Source organism: Canis aureus, chromosome 13 (genome assembly GCF_053574225.1).
Source record: "Canis aureus isolate CA01 chromosome 13, VMU_Caureus_v.1.0, whole genome shotgun sequence".
Lineage (NCBI taxonomy): Eukaryota > Metazoa > Chordata > Mammalia > Carnivora > Canidae > Canis > Canis aureus.
In genome coordinates this window covers 31492057-31512283 of record NC_135623.1, presented here as the reverse complement: position 1 = coordinate 31512283, position 20227 = coordinate 31492057, and the positions used below count along the sequence as shown (strand labels likewise).

General features: G+C 35.3%; 1 protein-coding gene across 5 annotated transcripts in view; it reads right to left on the bottom strand.

Moving 5' to 3' along the window:
- The window catches only part of TMTC2 (transmembrane O-mannosyltransferase targeting cadherins 2), a 388467-nt gene that overhangs the window by 117228 nt on the left and 251012 nt on the right, over positions 1-20227 (bottom strand). For all 5 annotated transcript variants that reach the window (XM_077845667.1, XM_077845665.1, XM_077845669.1 and 2 more), the window contains one exon: positions 7706-7827. In XM_077845667.1, coding sequence (XP_077701793.1) covers positions 7706-7827 — 122 coding nt within the window. The remainder of the gene's footprint in view (positions 1-7705; positions 7828-20227) is intronic.

Below are 20227 nucleotides of genomic sequence, written 5' to 3'. Positions count from 1 at the left end.
CAGCAATAACAAGCTAAGAAGTCACGAAGTCTAATAGTACAATAATACATCACTGGGGCTTATTTAAGAAATTAAAGAACTGTAAGTGAAAGAAAAATGACTACCAAGTGGTAGAGAATCCCATGACTACAACAAAAAAGAGTAAGGAAGTAAGAGTAAGGTACCTACATAACTGTCCCTTCTGAAACAAAAGCCATGACGAAGGTTCTAAGCATGGTGGCCCGCAGCTCCAGTAGCTAGGGATGGCCCTGTTATGAATTTCTCCTAAACAGAATACACTGAGGCCTTCTTGAGGTAAAGGGAATGCCCTGCTGGTCTTTGGATTCCCATTGCTTACTACAAAGGTCAGGCTCAGAAAATGTGTGTAAAATGCAAGTTTTTATACAGGCCGGTTTTTTTTTTTTTTTTTTTTTAAAAGACTCCTGCAAGGAAACCAAGGTATATTTAAGGGAAATATCACTTCTTCATCTCCATTGCTCCAGTAACGTGGGATGCCAGAGTACTGGGGGATTAGGAGGTCTGAGCCTGCTGGGCTATTTAAATTGCATTAGATGGTAACTATAGACCAAACACAGAAACCAAATCAACAAAATAACAATGCAATGTAAATTGGTTTAAAAGCAATAGAACCTTATTTACACTTAAATAAAAAGCTCACTTTTTTTTTTCCAAACATAGCAGCAATATAGAGTTATAAAGCAGCTAGAATTATTTCATGTGACCTTTAATGCCTGAGGACTTGATCATTTTAATTTTTATGATTCCTGAGACTCTGGCAAAAGAAAATATCTCTAACAATGACTTCTACTGACATACCAAAACAACAACAACAACAACAACAACAGAAAAAAAGTCTGGAATATTTTGAGATATCTGGAGTCCTGTGTCACTTAGTGGCAATAAGTAATTACATGATTGATTCTAAATAACAAAATGCATATCTTGGAGTGAGTGAGTGGTTTCTAACACAAACTAACTAACTACAAGATTCATTATGCTTTGGAGTAAAGATACTGTAATGCTAACTATATTATCTCCAGAATACTAAATTATGTTTAAATGAGGCAACTGCATATAAAATACTTAGCTGAATACTGCATTAAACTTTCTTCTACATTTCATTCAATATTTTAGCAGCATGATACGTGTGATGTTTTTATGTCTTCTCTTCTCATAGAATAAATTTTGCAACTTGAATTGAACATATCCTAATGATCGTTCAGTCAGAGCCACAGGGAAATCTTGTCCCCATCTCCCTCCAATCTAAACACGGTTGTGCAGTGATTGCATGCAACCCAAGTGCTAGTCAACATACAAAATGAGAAGAACTTGGCTTTAAAGAGGGCCAAATGGAAAAATAATCTTCGATCTAAACAGAAATAATTATTACAAAAGACCCGAGGAAACACACAGCACTGTGCTTCCAGATAGACTACCTCGACACCATCGTGGCCTGGGGAACGGAACATTATCATGGAACCTCAAGTACTTTCACAACTGGAGTTTTATGTAGCCCAATTAACTTTGGCTAGACACAGAAATCTGGCTCTGTGCTTCCATGCAGTAGCCAAAATAAAGGTTTTCTGTATCAAGAATTACTGTCAGAGTCTCCCATATCCTTCCTTCTCTCTTACTAACCCAAACTTGGAAAATAAGCTAACAGCCAAGGAGCTTTTACTACAATTTAAGTCAATATTAATTTTACTGGCTCACAAAAACCGCAAAATATTTGGCTTAAATAAATTGAACAGGACGAAAAGAGAGGAAGACCAAGAAAAATTAAAGTAAGGATGTGTACACAGATACAGAACACACAGCCCTAGAAACAACTATAAAATCATCTGAAATACCAAAAGAATGGAAATGTTATCCCCTCCTTTCTCTCTTAATGCATGCCCAATTTTAAATTCATGGCATTAGCCCTGGGTAACAAAGTTCAAGCAGGGAATAAATCACAATTTTAAAGAGAGCTCGTGTTTAGTATTTTAATTGGACGTGGCATTGGTATGAAAGTTCCATATATTTTTAAAGAGATGTCACCGGGGCCAAACTATAAACATGGAGGGTACCAGTGACCCTAAGGCAGAGCTATTCCCTAGGGTATCCTGGAAAATTTGTATTCTTCTTACAATGTAGGACCTAAAAGTGCCAACAGCCGAAAACAGAAGTCTTAAGTTCATGACCTATGATGTCTAATAATAAAAATGTGTTTAACCACTCAAACCAAACTAGTATTTAGAGGTGATGTTTAAAAATAAGCCCCACATCGGGCTCCCTGCTCAGTGGGGAGTCTGCTTCTCCCTCTGAACCTCCCCCTTCTTGTGCTAATAAATACAATCTTTAAAAAATAAAAAAATAAATAAAACTCCACTTTAAAATTATTTAGAATAAAGTAAAAATTAATGATGCTCAATTCAGAAAACCCTGACGTTGTATCCATCTCTACTATTTATTAGCTAAGTTATTCTTGGAGATACTGCTTAAATCTGAAGCTGAGTTTCCTCACTTATAAAAGAACATAAAACTCAGTGTAAAGCATCACAAAATAACACATCAATCACAGGCATTCAAGAGATATACACCCTTCCTGTGCTACATCTCCTTCCAGGGTCTTGGAAGATTACACTGTGTCCACTGTTTAATCATGTTATTCTTGTTCACTTATTCTGTCCATATCCTTGGGAGTAGAGTGATGCCTAGCATGGAGTAGTAAATTTCAATATACATGCTAACTAAAAGAAGGGATTAATGGGGAAACAAGGATCCGAGCAGGGAAACAAAAATGTTAAAAAGTCATGTTCCCAGGCCTTAAATAACTAACTTAAAAAATGCAATGCACCAGTTGGGTACAGGGATAGTTACCAAGATAGTGGAATGCCACATACTGAAGTGATAAAAAAAGGTAAGTGAAAAGTTGGTTCCTCCTCCATGTCTACGGTCAAAATATAGAAATTTATGTCTGCCATTCAATCTAGGAAGGGCTATTATAAAGATACCAAAACCTGTACTACGGAAGTACAGAGAAGGAAAAATATTGAAAGACTCAGGCAAGATTTCACAGAAGTAATAAAATTTGAGTAGGGAGAGAGAGATGAAGGACATTTTTCAGGGGGATAAAAAAGGAACTGATCTATGGAATTTGTCAAAGCATTCTGGGAAACTCAAAATCTATTTGAACTTTTCTAAATATCATATATACTACAAATTCTTAAAGAAAAATTCATACAAAAAAACCCCATACTAGCTGTAATAAAACCACCAATATTCATTTTTTATAATTTCTCTTTAAAAATATAATTCTTATATAAAGTCTTATATTACAGTCTACATTTGATTTAACTGCATGTCACTTTTACATATTTTGCCTGTGGTCAGTTTTGACCAAACAGGAAAAACACCACACCCCATTTCTATTCCTCTTCTCTTGAGACTAATAGCCAATTCCGTTTTATAATATGTTTAAAGCATTCAGAAGTCAAAATGTGTGGCATTTTCTACCTTGCCAATTCCATGTTAAGTCAATGACATATTACCAGGTCAACAAACCCAAAATTAGAAAAGGCAATCCACTGGGATAAGAAATTTGCCAAATCTTATAATTCAAAAAGAAACTGCTAAAGATGGTTGTGGGGGTTTTGGCACTGTGAGTTGAAGCCCTTCCATAATAAGGCTTGTATTTCAACTAATCAGCTAGTCGGAAACTATAAAAATTTTGTTGGTGGGGGGGAATTAAAATTTGGATTGTAATACACGAGTCTTTCCTTCTCTTCCATATGTTTCAGTAAATTAAAACTTCTAAGTCTTGTTTTTTTTTTTAAATGCCTTCTAAAAAATAAAGCAGCCTGTAAAATCATATTTTTGGTACAGGAAACTTAAAATATTCAGGCTTGAAATGAAGAAGAAAAAAAGAACACATGGTTTCTATATCCAAAGCAGTGTCATGGTCTAGGTATATCCAGAATTAAGTACATTTGAGCTTTCATCTTTTTTCCTATGCTAAATGACTTTTTTTTTTTCTAAATGACTTTTTTTTAAAAAAATCAGGCATCTTAAACTTTTATAGATTTTTTTGAAGGTGGCCATTTATCAATCTAAAGATGTTTCCATTTGAGTGATGTAAGAACATCTCAAGGACAGTAGTTGAGGCAAGAGGTATATGTGAATTCTGTTCTTAAGTGCAACTGTGTGAATTACCATCCTATTAGAATAGGAAAAGATTTTTATAAGGTAAGACAATTTTTTTTCAACTAGTGATCCTGTAAATGGCAGAAAAAGCAACTTATATCCTCCAATTCTGAGTAATGTTCTCCTTTCCCTTTCTCTCTTCTTTCCCTATTGGGCCTTCATATTAGTTTCTTTCATATCTTTTTATTTCTTCATCTTCATTTGCATATGGAAAGATTTCCTCATCTTTATTCTCCTATCCTTTATTTATTTATTATTTATTTATTTAGTAATCTCTACATCCAATGTGGGGCTTGAACTCACAATCCCGAGATGGAGTCCCATGCTCTACTGACTGAGCCAGCTAGGTGTTCCTATTCTCATATCCTTTAAATGAACATTGTTTGCCATCATATTTTTAATTTCTAAAAGCTGTCTTGTTTTTTTTTTTTTTTCATTATGTTTTTATGGCATCCTGCTTTACAAAATACTCTGTTACCATCTTTAAGGGTTTATTTTTTTAAAAGCTTTATTCATTTGAGAGGAGGAGAGCGGGCAAGAGAGTACAAGCGTGGGGGAGAGAGAGAAGCTGAGCAACGAGCCCAACACAGGGCCTCGATCCCAGGACCTCAGGCTCATGACCAAGTCAAAGGCAGATGTTTATTTTTTATTTTTTATTTTTTTAATTTTTTTATTGGAGTTCAATTTGCCAACATATAGCATAACATCCAGTGTTCATCCCATCAAGTCCCCCCCTCAGTGCCCATGACTGGGTGAAAGGCAGATGTTTAACTTGACTGAGCCACTCAGGCTTCCCTACCATCTCTAAGGATTAAATTTTAAAAATTCTTCGGTTTCCTCTAGTTTCCTTCTCCTAATAATTTGCTTCAGTTCCAGTCTTCTACAGTGGTGGCTTTCTAAACATGATCCAAGATCCTTAGTTGCCCACTGTTATTAAAAGCTACTTAATCAAAGCTGAATGGAGTTCCTCAGCTATAGGTGTGCTTCCCCAATGGGAAAGATCCACTTTTGTGCATCTGGTTTAGGGAGCTAGCTGTTTATAGGTGACCTCCACATGTAGGTATACAGATTTCTTTTCCCTACAGTGATTCAGTTTCTTTAGATAAGAATTCAACAATTTCCTGGGAGGTAGGGTGCCCATGGGCACGTGGGTGGTGCTGGGTGAGTGTAAACTCTGTGCTGTTGGGTTTTCTGCTTGCATTGGGGTGGAAGGGTACTGACAACTTGTGTACACCACTAGAAGACATGGAATCAACCTTTTCGGTCTTCTCTCCATTTCACCTTTGATTGTGCAAGCTGTTCCTCACTCATGAACCTCTCTTATTCAATTGTTCCGCCACTATAAGCCTTCTTTTCCCTTGGAGGGGAGTGCCTGGTTGCTGGCATCGTGCACAGGGGAGGAGAGACCTAACTGTTCCAGACGGTTTACAGCTGATTAGCCCATTTAACAAAGGCTCCTTAACTCACTCTCTCCCATGCCAGCTGTCTTCAAGTCTTGAGTCTCTCTGGGTTTCGAGCACGCAAGATTTCTTTTCATTGTTATCCATTCCAAAGCCTCTTCAGATGGTGGACGCCGTCTGACAAATCGGTAGTCTTTCCACTTTCTGACTTCCAAAAATCAGCTAAATTTCATCTCCCCCACCATTCTGATTGTTCAGGTGAGGCTATTCCCTTCTCAATATTTTATTCAATATTATAAATATTTATTATAATATTTATGACTATCATTCCTTATTTACCCACATGATCACCATTTCTTTGTTCACCATTCTGTTTGTAACATACTCAGCAGCTCCTTCCAGATTTAACTGTGTGCCTTTGAAAGACATCTTCAGCAAGAGTTTTTAGTGGTCCAATTTTTATTTAATTTCTTCATCTGGGAATTTCATCATCATGCAAGTAAATTCAAAATTCAAAGCCTGATATAGGGAGGTCAGTAGTACAGACTCATTCCTTCTCCATTCATATCCCGTGCTGGGGCAGGCAAACCTTCATGTGACCTTCTTAAATCAGTATGCAAACTTATTCTAGATTATTCTTTCACTGAAGGTATAAATTTTCCTCCTTTATTTAGGTATCTAATCCCTGGCCTTCCATTGGGATTCTCTCTTATTCCAGCAAGAATGAATACAAACAAAAGTCTATTCTCCCTGGTGACCACAACTAGTAAACTTTTTTGGGATAGTAAACTATCCAAAATCAGCTGTAGATCAGCCAACTGTTTACTGTTCCGGCATTCAGTTACCCCTCACTTCTAGCCCCTAGGAAATTGTCTCACTCCTTTCGAGCTCAGCTACACATCAAGAGTATATCTATTTTATTAAGCATATCTAGACATATTTTAGTGGTTTATTTTCTGGGGAATGAGTCTGCCTACATAATTTAATAGCACTTTAGGGCAGCCCGAGTGGCTCAGCGCTTAGTGACACCTTTAGCCCAGGGCCTGATCCTGGGGTCCCAGGATCGAGTCCCACGTCGGGCTCCCTGCATGGAGCCTGCTTCTCCCTCTACCTATGTCTGTGTCTCTGCCTCTCTCTCCCTCTGTCTCTCTCATGAATAAATAAATAAATAAAATCTTTAAAAAAAATAGCACTTTAGTGGTACCTTCAAATGGATGCATTGTAATTTTAGGTGTTTAGTCTACCATCTTCTGTAGAAAATAAAGTATTATTACTTTTACATAATTATAAGATCTTTTTCTATGAATTCACTTCAGAGTTACTTTCCTGACCATCTGTTCTATGCTTTTCTGGGAGTCATGTATTTTAATTAATATTGAAGTGAGATTAGGTGATATAACTAAAACAGCGCAGATAACAATTCAGATTAGCTTTGAAGGCTAGTTCTACTACTTATTATCAGCTGAATAAACTCAGAAAATTTACTTATATAGTTTCAACAATCCCCTAGAGTGCAAAATAAGACAAAGATTATTTGAAAACACACAAAGTCACAATGGTAGGATGCCAGCAATTTCTTACGCTTCAGACACACACCACCTCCATGAGAATGCGGCCTCCGAGACTGCTTGTCACCTAGTGGGTGGCCAAATGATGGCTCCACTTCCCTTAAGGAATAATCTCCAATTAGGAGGAATTCCAGGTGACACTAGTTAACACACATGCAAAGCCTCACCTGATGCTGGCTATTAGGAAAGAATCAGACTTTGCTCTACACTGTAGCCGATTTGGGGTTAATGGTGGTTTGTAGAACCTAATCTTTATACAAATATTGTTATTATAACAAATTCATTATGTAATCCATATTTGGGATTCACCATTTCCATTTTTCCATTAAATTACACCATGGGTCATGACATACCACAGTTTATCTATGGCAAGCCCCAAAGAAATACACTTTTCCACATGTTCTATAGGGAGTTCTAACAGTGTTACTACCATCATTATCTCCTAATAGTCTGAGTTAAGTGGCTGAGAACCAGTACCTTAACCTCTATCCATCTCAGTCTGCATGGAGAAAACCAGCTTCGAAAGGGTGAGGGAGGAAGGTAGTTACTCACTGTTAGAGCTAGCAGTTTCCCATATGTAAGATGAGCGGGGATGTGGTCAGTCTTGGATCTCAGGGATTCCATATACCAATGCTCTGCTTCAGGGAGTTTGCTTAATCGCATGTATGCTTCACCTGGAAAGAAAGTCATGAAGATCAACCTAAGGACACAGCTTTCCAACAGCTGTAATAGCGTCACATCATTGTGTTTACATTCCATGGAATTTTAGACGCTGTAGCAAGGATTTTTACCCATTATCTCATCTGAATCTCAAAAAGTCATCATAATTTCCATTTTACAGATAGGAAAACTTGTGTTTGGAGAAATTAAGTGAAATGGCTAAATTAAAAAATCTAGTAACTAATAAAGCTTTGATTTTTAACCTAGTAACACTAGACCCACAAGCATAGGTCCTTTGTCTTTTTCTTAAAGATAGGTTTAGGGGCACCTGAGTGGCTCAGTTGCTTGAGCGTTTAATGCTTGATTTCCACGCAGGTCATGATCTCAGGGTTGTGAGATCAAACTCCACACTGGGTTTGAAGGGGTGGGCATGGTCTGCTTGAGATTCTCTTCCTCTCCCTCTGCCTCTTCCCCCTGCTGCACCCTCTCTCTTTCAAATAAATAAATCTTAATAAAAAGAGAAAAGTTTGCTCTTTCTTAAGTACAATTTGTTTTTTATTGATATTCATTTATCCCTTTAGAAATTCAAGTATTTATAGGATGAATACTAAGAATTATGAAGACCTTGACAAAGAAGTTTAAGGTCCTGCCAAGATTTACAACACTGTTGAGAAAATAAGATTAGTTGAAGGAGTTAGAAATATTTTGGATTAAGCATTGGCACTAGATTTTTTCGGAAATTATTTGCATTTTATATTTTAATAAAACTTATGAGTATCATTTGGAAAATCCACTGAATATATGACAATTATTTAGTATGCCCAGTACCATGTACAAAGTTATTCTGAAGATCCTCAGCCATCAGTTATTACTTTCAAGTTATGCAAATTTTACCTGTCAAAGAGCATTTCACCAACAGCCAAGCAAGAGGAAAAAACAAACAAACAAACAAAAAAACTGGAAATAAAGCCAAACGTATATCACTTGTCTACTTATTATTATCATCCCCCCTCCCTTATTTGCTTATAATATGGATGAGTATTTACCTGATAAGAGTATTATATTTTAAGGTGATTTGTGCATTTAAGTTAAGCATTATAGGTTTAATAAGCACTGCAAATACAGAAGCTACTAAATTTCTAAGAACAGATAAAAGACCGGTAACCTGAATTATTTGTCAAGCAGACCTTTATAGCTTAAGTAATCATAATCATGATAGCTTTTGCTGTTTAGAGGCATAATCACAAGCTTTTCCTAAATGTATTGCCCACATTGGCTATACATCTTTGCTTCAAAGAAGAACTAGCTTCCTTTTATTTTAATCAAATTCTCTTTGTATTAGCACAGTGCTATCAATACAAATATGTTTGATAAATTGAATTGATCTGAGTCTCCTGACCTTTTGAGTGCCTTTTGCTTGGCTCGTTAGTAAAAAATACTGTAATATGCACAAAAATGTATATACCTCTCATACATATCTATGTGTTTGTACTTCTCAGAACAGTTCTTAAACTAGCCTGTCATAAAAACGTTAGCTGGAATTTTTTTCTCTTAATCTAAAGCTTAAAGTGTATTTGCATTTAAGAAGAATTTGGTTAGATTAAATAGAATGCTCGGGTGCACTGCAAGAAATACTGAAGCAAAGACCAAAGCCTGGAATGGAATACACAAAACACAGTTGTTGGTAGGATTAGGCTTGATTTTTTTTTTTAATTTTCCTATTTCTGTAATCTTGTATTGTTATTATATCTCTATAAAAATGAAAACATTGTCATAGATTTTTTTTTTTCCTTTTTGCCATGTTGAGCTAACAAATGTTTCCCCAAAAAAGCAAACAGCACTTTTTTTCCTAGGGAAAGTGAACCACTTCTTCATTCTAAAACTACACTAGATATGATTTACATAACAAAGAATGCAATAATCCCTACGGTATTGATAAATTTAAAGTAATTAATGACAAGTTACATATTATACCCCAATTATACCCAGATATTGATCTCTAAAGGGGATTCTAAAGCCAGTAGAAAACGTAGACTAATTTAGAAGTTAAGCTGAATGATGGGAGGGATTACAGATTCTGACTGGAATCGGCCTGAAATTGTTCTGTGGGTAGAGTGCTCATAGGTCAGCTTTTAGAAGCTGTACCATCATTACCTTTAATATAATTTCTACTTTTCATTTATAAAAAATTCAACTAACTTGTAGAATAGTAAACTATAGGCTTTCTGTACCAAAAAATGTGAGAGAACCCCAATTTCACAGTGATTCTTTTTTTTTTTTTAATTTTTTAATTTATTTATGATAGTCACAGAGAGAGAGAGCGCGGCAGAGACACAGGCAGAGGGAGAAGCAGGCTCCATGCACCGGGAGCCTGATGTGGGATTCGATCCCGGGTCTCCAGGATCACGCCCTGGGCCAAAGGCAGGTGCCAAACCGCTGCGCCACCCAGGGATCCCTCACAGTGATTCTGAGATTGAAATCTGTGTATGTAAGTTGTCTGAAAATCATTTCAGAAAGTGTTCTATTTTTTCCAGTCTTACAGCTATTATTAAAAGCTATTTTGAAATGAAATATTAACTTGCTAAATAATTAGTGGCTGGCCCATTTTCTTCAGTAATGACTCAGAAGTAACTTGTTAATTTGAAAACTTGTGAGATGGGGAAATAAAGGGCTGTAAGGAATATAATAATGCATCATGGCAAGTATATGAAAAATGTAAATGACCAGCCTACTTAGGTCCTACTCATTACTACTCAGAAAAACTTCAGATAACCATTCATTGTGTCTCAGTAATAACAATGACAATCATTCACTGACGATTATGCATTAGGGTAGCAAGCCATAAGGGGCTAATGTCTGATTTATGAGCACCTTCTCCTCTCATTCTCTACCTTTGGGCATGTAGAATGTTCTCTCACTCGGTCCCACGAGGAGCCTTCACACATTACTCTCATTCAACCACTACCAAGTAACTGTTCAGATTAGGTTTGCAAGATAAAATCATTCAACATCTGTATTAGTTGCCTTATCCATGACTCTCATTTTTTATTAAGGAATGTCTTTACCTGGATTTTACAGATGAGGACATTGAGAAGCAGAGTGGCTAGATAAAACACACAAAGTCATAAATGTAGGAAGTGGTAAAGCTGGAATTCAAACCCAGGACGACCTGACCTCAAATCACACTGCTTTAACCTGCTGGTAGGGAACAATCACAAACTTTTCAACTCTCCCGTGCAGGGGAAAATTATACTCTTTCTCATTCCTGGAAAATTGTTTCCTAGCCTTGTGATACATTGACCATCAAGATCATTTCATTTTGCCTTGGGCTTATCTACTGAATTAAAGGAATAAGGGAGAACAATAATAATCTATAGTTGACCTTTAAAAATGCTTCTGCTGCATATGTTACTCAACTCTTAAGAGGGAAATATGTATCCTATAAGATGCACTTGAGTTCTATGGTTAATCTTAACACAAAAAGAGCCTATAAAAACGGTAATAAAATCAAGATGCAAACCCTAAAATGCAAGAAAATGATAATGGGCAAATTTAAATGTGTTTTAAAAATGACTCAATAAAGATGTAGGGAACAAACAATACACGGACAAGAACTGGATATAGCCCTGGCACAGACAAAGTAGAAGCTTCTCATTTCTCACTTCTAATTCATACTAGGGGTCAGAATACTCATTTTATGGCTGAGGAGGGAGGCTCATGAGAGATAAGTGACTTGCACAAGGCCAGTTAATAATCCTATTCTAGGGCAGCCCAGGTGGTCCAGCAGTTTAGCTCCACCTCAGCCCAGGGCATGATCCTGGAGACCCAAGATCGAGTCCCACGTCGAAGAGGGAGCCTGCTTCTCCCTCTGTCTCTTTCCCTCTCTCTCTCTCTCTCTGTGTGTCTCTCATGAATAAATAAATAAAATCTTAAAAAAAAGAAACCAACCCTATTCTAAAAGGTCAGAATGGCTCTAAAGCCCATGCTTTTCTCCATGGCATCAGGCTGCCTACCATACAAAGTTTATTATTTATCGAATACCTACTAACATCTTGAATATATTTATACTTTTATATTATCTGTACACTGTAATTTACATCAGTCCCATTTCACAAATGAAGAGGCTGTGGCTCACTGAGACTAAGCGATTTGTTCAATATTCAAAACTAAGCAAATTCCAGATTCAGGATTCAGGTTAGAGTTCTTTCTGGTTCTTTCTACCATACCATTCTGTCCAAATACTATAAAAAAATAATTTAGAGTTCTTTCTGGTTCTTTCTACCATACCATTCTGTCCAAATACTATAAAAAAATAATTAGAGAGGAGATAAAATAACTGCGAAAAGTGCCACTGGTGGATTCAGTTTTAGGAGAGAATGACATATATGTAATTCTTCAAGCTTGATTAAAATACTAAAATCATAAAAATAACATGAAGGAAATGGCCACAGGAAAAGAAAATTTTACATTCAATAGGGAAGGAAATGAAAATACTTGATCAGGAATAGGGTGGAGAAAGGAGGGTTAAGTTATCTTCTCTGGTACTGTAATTCTCCTTAACTTACAAGAATAGAAAAAAAATGTTTAGAGCACCCAGGAGGAAAGAAGCAATGATGACTATTTTTCCTTCTTATCCTGCAGGAAAAAAAAAAAAATGACATAAAAGAGGCACTTTCATAAGAATGAGAAGATTTGCTGTGATGATGTAGTGATGAGGTTCATCACCCAGATTTATTTCCGATTCCCTTGCAGACAAAAGGGATTTGGATGTCTCCAGGCCGGCTTCAAGCAGATATAAACCAGTTTCAGATGCAGAACAAATAATGTCACTCTTCCTCCCTAAAAAGCCCTGGGTCTAAATAACTCAGGCAAAGGCTAACTCCTTAAAGGAAGGAATGCTGGATTATTGATGATGTAATAGTCCAGATCTCACTGATTCTCATGTTTCAAGTTACTGGACAGCTCTGCTTACAGATAAAGGATAGAGTATGTAACAGGCCATACTACCCATACTTGCTAGAGTTACCTTTTGTTTCTCTCATCCCTGTTCGATCGTATATCTCTGCGTCAAGATTCAGTTTAGATTCTCCTTTTTTTGTCTTGCCATTTTGTTGAGATATAATTACCCATACAACTCTGTGTGAATTTAAGGGGTAGATCACAATGGCTTGATTACATATGCTGTGAAATGATGACCACATGAGTTCAGTTAACATTCGTCATCTGACATATATTTTTTTAAAAAGAAAAACAAGGGTGCCTGGGTGGCTCAGTATGTTAAGAGTCTGCCTTCGGCTCAGGTCATGATCCTGGGATCCTGGAATCAAGCCCCACGTAGGGCTCCCTGCTCAGCGGGGAGTCTGCTTCTCCTTCTCCCTCTGCCTCTTCCCCTGCTTGTGCTCTATCTCTCTCTCTCTGTCAATAAATAAAATCTTTAAAAAATAAAGAAAAAAAAGAAAAAAATTTCTTTTCCTGTGATAAGAACTTTCAAGATCTACTTCCTTAGTTACTTTCAAATATGCCATACAGCTGTGCTAATGGTAGTCATCATGTCATACATCACGTCCCCAGTATTTAAGTATCTTGTACTGCAAGTTTGCACCTTTCCACTGCCTTCATCCAATTCTCACATCTCCCAATTCCCTATTTAAAAAAAACACTAAAACAGGGATGCCTGGTGGCTCAGTCGGTTAAGTGTCTGCCTTCTGCAAGTATTTAAAAAAAAATAACTCCATAATCCCCCAAATGATATAATTATTTTAGATTCACCATGGCCTAGTGTCTTATATGTAGTCATTTCACAAACTTGTGACAATTAAAAAGGAACTATTATATTCATGGATTTTCTAGATAATCTAGTCAAGACTAACCATATCTAGATTGTTCTTTTGTAAAAGTTTAAATATTTATGTATTTATCTAATTATAAGCTTTATATCTGCTTATGATAAAGTTGGGGAGATCATAATTTTATAAAATGAAATGAATTCTACTACTCATAGATAGTGGTAAAATTCTGATGTATTTCTAGATTTTATTTTAAATATTGAAAAAATTAATTATCTAATCAATTATTTTGTTAGTTTTAAGTATTTAAGTTCCTTCTGCTGTTTTACTATGTTAAATAAAACTAGGATTATTTCAAAACTTAAACTTTCTCATTAAGCTTAATATTCAATGTTTTATTATTCAAATTTCTCCTCCAATTTTTTATGCAGGTACCTTACTTCAGCAATTATCCTCCTGTTTTGTAACTGTCTTCGTTTTTTTTTTTTACATATCTGTTAATATTATGTTAGAATACATACATAGCAGTGGAATTCTTTTTTTTTTTTTTTAATTTAAGATTTTACTTATTTATTCATGATAGACACAGGGGAGTGGGCAGGGATACAGGCAGGAGGAGAAGCAGGCCCCATGCAGGGAGCCCAACATGGGACTCGATCCCGAGGCTCCAGGATCAGGCCGTGGGCTGAAGGCGGCACTGAGCTACCCTGGCTGCCCCTAGCAGTGGAATTCTCCAGCTAAAAAGCATTAGCAAATTGAATGGTCAGGATACAGAATACCAAGTTAGCTCATCAAAATACTGTACCTATTTCACTTCTACAAGTATTATATAAGATCAACTTTTCTAAGTCCTCATCAAAATGAGATTCTAGTATTTTTAAATGTCCATTTGAAAAAGAAAAAAATGCTATTATTTCGATTTTCCTACTTTAATTCTTAATGAAAATTCATTTATTTTTTATAAAGTTTTTCCACAAATTCTTAGCCATGAGTATTTTTTATTTGCAAGTCATTGATTTTTTCCATTTATAGTTTTAAGCCATTTTTCAACTAAGATATATTCTTTATCTTTTTGATATGCAAAAGATGGTTAAAAGGGTTTTTCTGTCAACTACGTTAACTTTTACATATGCAAATTAAGTTGACTTTGCCTTTGTAGCTTTGTTACTGTCTTTTATGCTTAAGGAAGTCTTCTTTATCATAGGGATATAAATTCTAATTATATAGTTGTATTACTAAAATTAGCTACTTATTCCATATGAAATACATTTGCCATATAATGTGGAATCCAGGTCTAATTTTATTTTTTCCAAACATCATTTAATCAATTGTCCCTGATTAAGAACTCCCTTTCCCTCGCAATATTTAATTTCACGTTTATTATCTACAAAAAAACCCCTAAGAATTCTGATCTGTGTGTAGGCTCTCCATTCAGTCCCACTGGTCTGCTCTTCAGTTTTTATACTAATATAACACTGCTCTAACTACTGGAGGTTTTTCTAATATTTTAATATTGAGTAGAGCATGTCTCCCATTATTCTTCTCTAACCCCCCTTGACTCTATTTTCCTATTATGTCTACTGGATAAATTTTAGAATCATTTTGTCAAATTTTTGATAAGTCTTTCTGAAATGTTTATTGCAAGTGAATTATAATGTATGAATCAATTTGAAAGGGAAATTTCTAGAAAAATGAGTTTCCTTATCCAAGATTAGTACTCAGTTCATGTATTAAAGCTTCCTTTCCCTTTTTTATATACCTATCTTTCCAAGTATACTATTCCTGATCTCAAGCGCTAGACTGTGAGATGTGTAGAGCCAGATAGAAAACCCTGTAGTACACTCTTCGTCTCTCCTCTAACCTAAGTTCAGAAAGCCTCTGGCTCCAAAGAGTTTCGAAAAATTTCTGATGAATAATTGAGCATACTGAGTATCAACTTAAGATTTCAATGTTGTATTTTTACCAAGAATGTCACTGAAGAGAAATTTCCAAGTAATTCCATTTTCTAGAATCTGTGGCCTGAAAGAACCATATGACATCAGGAGCCTATTACATCAAGAGTTTAACTTGCTGTGATTTTATTCTCACTTTTTAATTCACTATATTGGCATTAATATAGAAACCTTAGGGAGTCTGGCTTTTTAAAAATTTATATATGTCATAAACTTAACTGTAGGCCATCAAAGTTTATGAATCTCTTATATTTTCATCCTAATCCTTTCCTCAACCTGATCTTATCCTTGTAAAATAACACAGTTCAGTTGCGTTGGATACATTAGTTCTGATGGGAAATGCTCAGTAGCTACTGTACAGGGCAGGAAAAAATAAATTAAAATGGTTACAGAAATTAGAAGCTGTTTTGTATCTGACGACACACTTCAACAATTAAATAACCTCTTCCACTGTGGTGGAGGGATTAGAAGTAAAATGAAATACGAGTCTTAAATTATGGAGGGTTATGAAAAGGTTCAACATGTTAACGCTTCACCAAGTTCTACTGCATCAAACTTAAGAAGAAAGCTGAAAGCCAGAATGGGTAGTTTTAGAGCAAAAAGAGGAAATGTAACGGAAAAAAAACTGAATATGCATCTTATTAAATAAAAAACTAATCATCAAGAAAGAGTTTAAATTTTAGTGAAAGTTAAAAAGGTTCCTAATTTCTAGTGTAAGGTTATATAGAGGAAACATCTGATGTGCCATCAAAATTTAACTTGGAAAAAAGCCAGGAGCCTGGGTCAATATTTCATTACATGCTACTGGGGTCCTGGACTTGTTTAGGCTAATCAATTCCCTTTATGTTTTCACAGAAATAAATCACTGAAAATAGTTAATCAACAAATATTAGAGCCAATCCTGTTAAATGCTCAGAATTTTCCAAAATACAGAAGTTGAGACTGTGTGTTTTCATTTGTATGTTGGTGGAGGTGATGATCTTCTCCCCCCAAAATACAATACTGTCCTCAATACAATACAATGGAGAAAATAAAATGGCTTAATACATCTGGAATAACCAGGGATCACTAGAAATACAAAGAAGTGCTAACCTGGGTTTTAAAAACCAAGGTTTACAATAGAGGAAAGAAAAAAGAATGAATAAATGTTGTACTAGCCTGTAAAGAATTAATGAAAATAACAGTATTTGAAGACATACAACTTGAATATTTGCAGGAAAATATCAAAAGAGTATAATAAAAGCATTTTTAGTTTTATACATATCTTCTTGGGAATGTATTTCACATGTATTTCTGGATCAAGCAATATATCTCTATAACATAACAAATACTTTATTTTAAACTGTATTTTTCTATGAATATTACTTGCTAAGATTTATCAGATAATTAAAAATTCATCCTATTTGTAATGATGACTTGAAAATAAGATTTTATAACAAACAGTTCAAAAACACCATGCCCGTAAGTAACATGTTGGCAAAAGTTTTGCAATCTGGAAGAAAACTTTGCATGCTCTTTTTAAATTCTTTATTCAATTTGAGTATGACAGTAGTTCCTAGTCATTTGGGAAGTTAAATGAGATTTTTATGTAGAAAACAGTCTCTCTTTAACCAGTAGGAAAAACAGGTACAAATGCATACACAGTGAAGCACTCACAGTAATGCATTTAATTTTTATTTATTTTTAAGTGTATTTGTTTACTTTTAAAGTAATCTATACACCCAATGTGGGGTTCAAGCTCACAACCTTGAGACCAAAAGTCAAATGCTCTTCCGAGTGAGGCAGCCAGGTAATGTGTTTAATTTTAAATTTTATTTGTATTACTTTAGATACATGTAACTTACAGTTTCCTTGACACTGATTTTCAAAATTACATCCTTTATAATGAGATTTTCTTCTTACTCAGGATTATATCAATTTTATCTAAATGTTTTCAAAATTGGCAACTTTTAAGAATGCCAGATTTTGAAATCCAGTTAATTTCTCAAGTATAACATATCCATTTTTAAAAGAATAATCTAATCCATATTTACTGCTGAGTAAAAGACTCACTTCATGGATATTGCCCAATAAAAGAGCAAAACATATGCTTTTTTTTTTCTCATTAATTTTTACTGAAGTATCAGAAAATATATTTTTTTCAAGCAGAAATACTGAAACTCTAGAAATCAGAGAATAAGGATATAATTAGGTATTAATTTGAGTATATTCATTTCCTTATAACTCAATTTAAAAATAACGTTTTGAAACTTCAATCTTTTCCTTTACCACTAAACTGGCAAAAGTATGAATTAATGTAACAGGTGGGCTCATGTGGTTTTAATAGCAATGAAATATAATCAACTGTCTCATATCATATTTCCAGGAAAGCAAGTGACATCTAGACCAAGCATGATTCTTAGCAACCCTACTATTGGCATGAAAGTGTTCAAATTCCCCATAGGGACCATATATCTTCTGGTCCCGGGTTTAATTGAAACTTTAAACAAAATATATTACCAATTTAATGCAGCCGAACTAGATGTTGGCCTCTGCAGTATACAGACTAATGCCTAGCAAATTAATGTCTGTAACCATAGCACATAATGTAGAATCTGTACCAAGAATGAATGGTGAAAAGAAGAAAATTAAACCACTGCAGTTTTATAATGTAAAATGAACTTTGAGAAAGAGAATCTTAATGATTTTGATTATGAATTTTATATATTTATTCTTTTTGATACACAGCCAAAAGTTCATGATTTCCTTATCTTGTTGGCTCCATATCTTACAAAATGAACTTCTAAAATCTCTCAAATTTACATTTCACTTTTTTGGACTGGGAGACCCAACAATGGTCTCCTGGTCTCGCCCTTTCTGATGATGAAAAAAATCAAAGTGCAATAAATAGATTTATCTTAAAACCTACAAGTCAGTAATCTTTTTGGAGGCACATAGATCAATGGCTAACCCAATTACATGGTCATACTTATATCTGTAGGGCTGACTCACTAATTTTCAAGAGTGCCAGTGGAAGCAATAGTAGGAAAATCACCAGAACTCAAAACAGGGGAAGCAGATGGTATAAAAAGCTTAACACTACCAGAGTGTTAATGCTTCCACACTTGAAGGATGTGAAGTTCAGATCTCACACAGTTGAAAACCATCTCTTTCACAGTCAGCATGCAAAATGCCTTGAGCAATACACTTAAGAACAGCCAGTCACAGAAGAAAACATTAAGTATGTGAACCATCAAGTCAAAAACTTATTCTGAGTATCTTGATGTTACATGCATTCTAAAACAAGGTGAGGTAAACACACACACATACGTGTGTGCTTGTGCTAGAATAATTCAGCAAAAATAAATGATTGAATTAAAAAAAATACCTAGCAAACCAAAAAACCTACAGAAGGCTGAGAGAAAAACAGAATCTTTTACGGCCATTCCACCAACTGAATTCAGCATATAATGTACCTTATTTCAAGTAGAGTTAAGGTAAATTTAAAAGAAAGAATTTTTGCATTTTGTTTTCAGGAGGTATATTTGTATATTTGACATCTTGTCGTCAGTTCTTACCTGAGAGTAAGGAATCTAGCCATTTATGACACTTGACTCCTTTATTCCACAAGTCTCTTTCTTAAAAATACAATTCTAAAATTTGGACAAGTTTTTACTCCAAAATTGCTCTAATACATTCACTGTGTTTCCTATTTATTGTTTTGTTCCCCATTCTGACTGACTGGCTCAAATACATTTAAGGAAATCTCTTGTAATTAAAGAACTGAGGTTTTTAATACAAAACTTAAAATTATTATTATTTTTTTTAAGATTTTATTTATTTTTTTATCCATGAGACACAGAGAGAGAGAGAGAGGCAGAGACACAGGCAGAGGGAGAAGCAGGCTTCATGCAGGGAGCCCGATGTGGGACTCCAGGATCACGACCTGGACTGAAGGCAGCGCTAAGCCCCTGAGCCACCCGGGCTGCCCCAAAACTGAAAATTAAATAAAATGATTCCTCCCTTACTAGAGAGTATAAGGAGAAAACATCTTTTCAATTTCAAATCTATAGAAGTAAAAATTTGTTAGTTGCAGACTGTTGGAGAAAAATATATTTTTCTATCACTGAGCTGGGATTTTAGAAGCAATAGGGATGTGTATTAAAAGAAAACTAGAAATTTTCAGATTAAGAGAATCAAAATGGTAAAATCAAAATAAAGGCAAATAAGGCAATAAACAGCAATGGACCATCATCATGCCATTCCCCTGGAAGAAAATACAATCTCTCTGTAACATAAAAAGTGTGTTACCCATTGTAAACACACATTTTTTTTTTAAAGAACAGGAAAATATAAATATGTATGCAAATTGTGACAACTAGTGTCACCTTAGAGATAAAAAAGAGATTTTTCTTGTTTAGTTGGTTTGGTTTGTTTGGTCCAGACCACATAGCACAAGCTACAGTTATAGACAAAATATTCTCAAGGTTAGATAATATAATTTTCATTCTTATTTATAGGCATTTACATATCAAGGGAAGATACTGAAGAGCTCCAGACCAACTGTGAAATCACCTAGAAAGTTCCATAAGAACACGGGATCCCTGGGTGGCGCAGCGGTTTGGCGCCTGCCTTTGGCCCAGGGCACGATCCTGGAGACCCGGGATCGAATCCCACGTCGGGCTCCCGGTGCATGG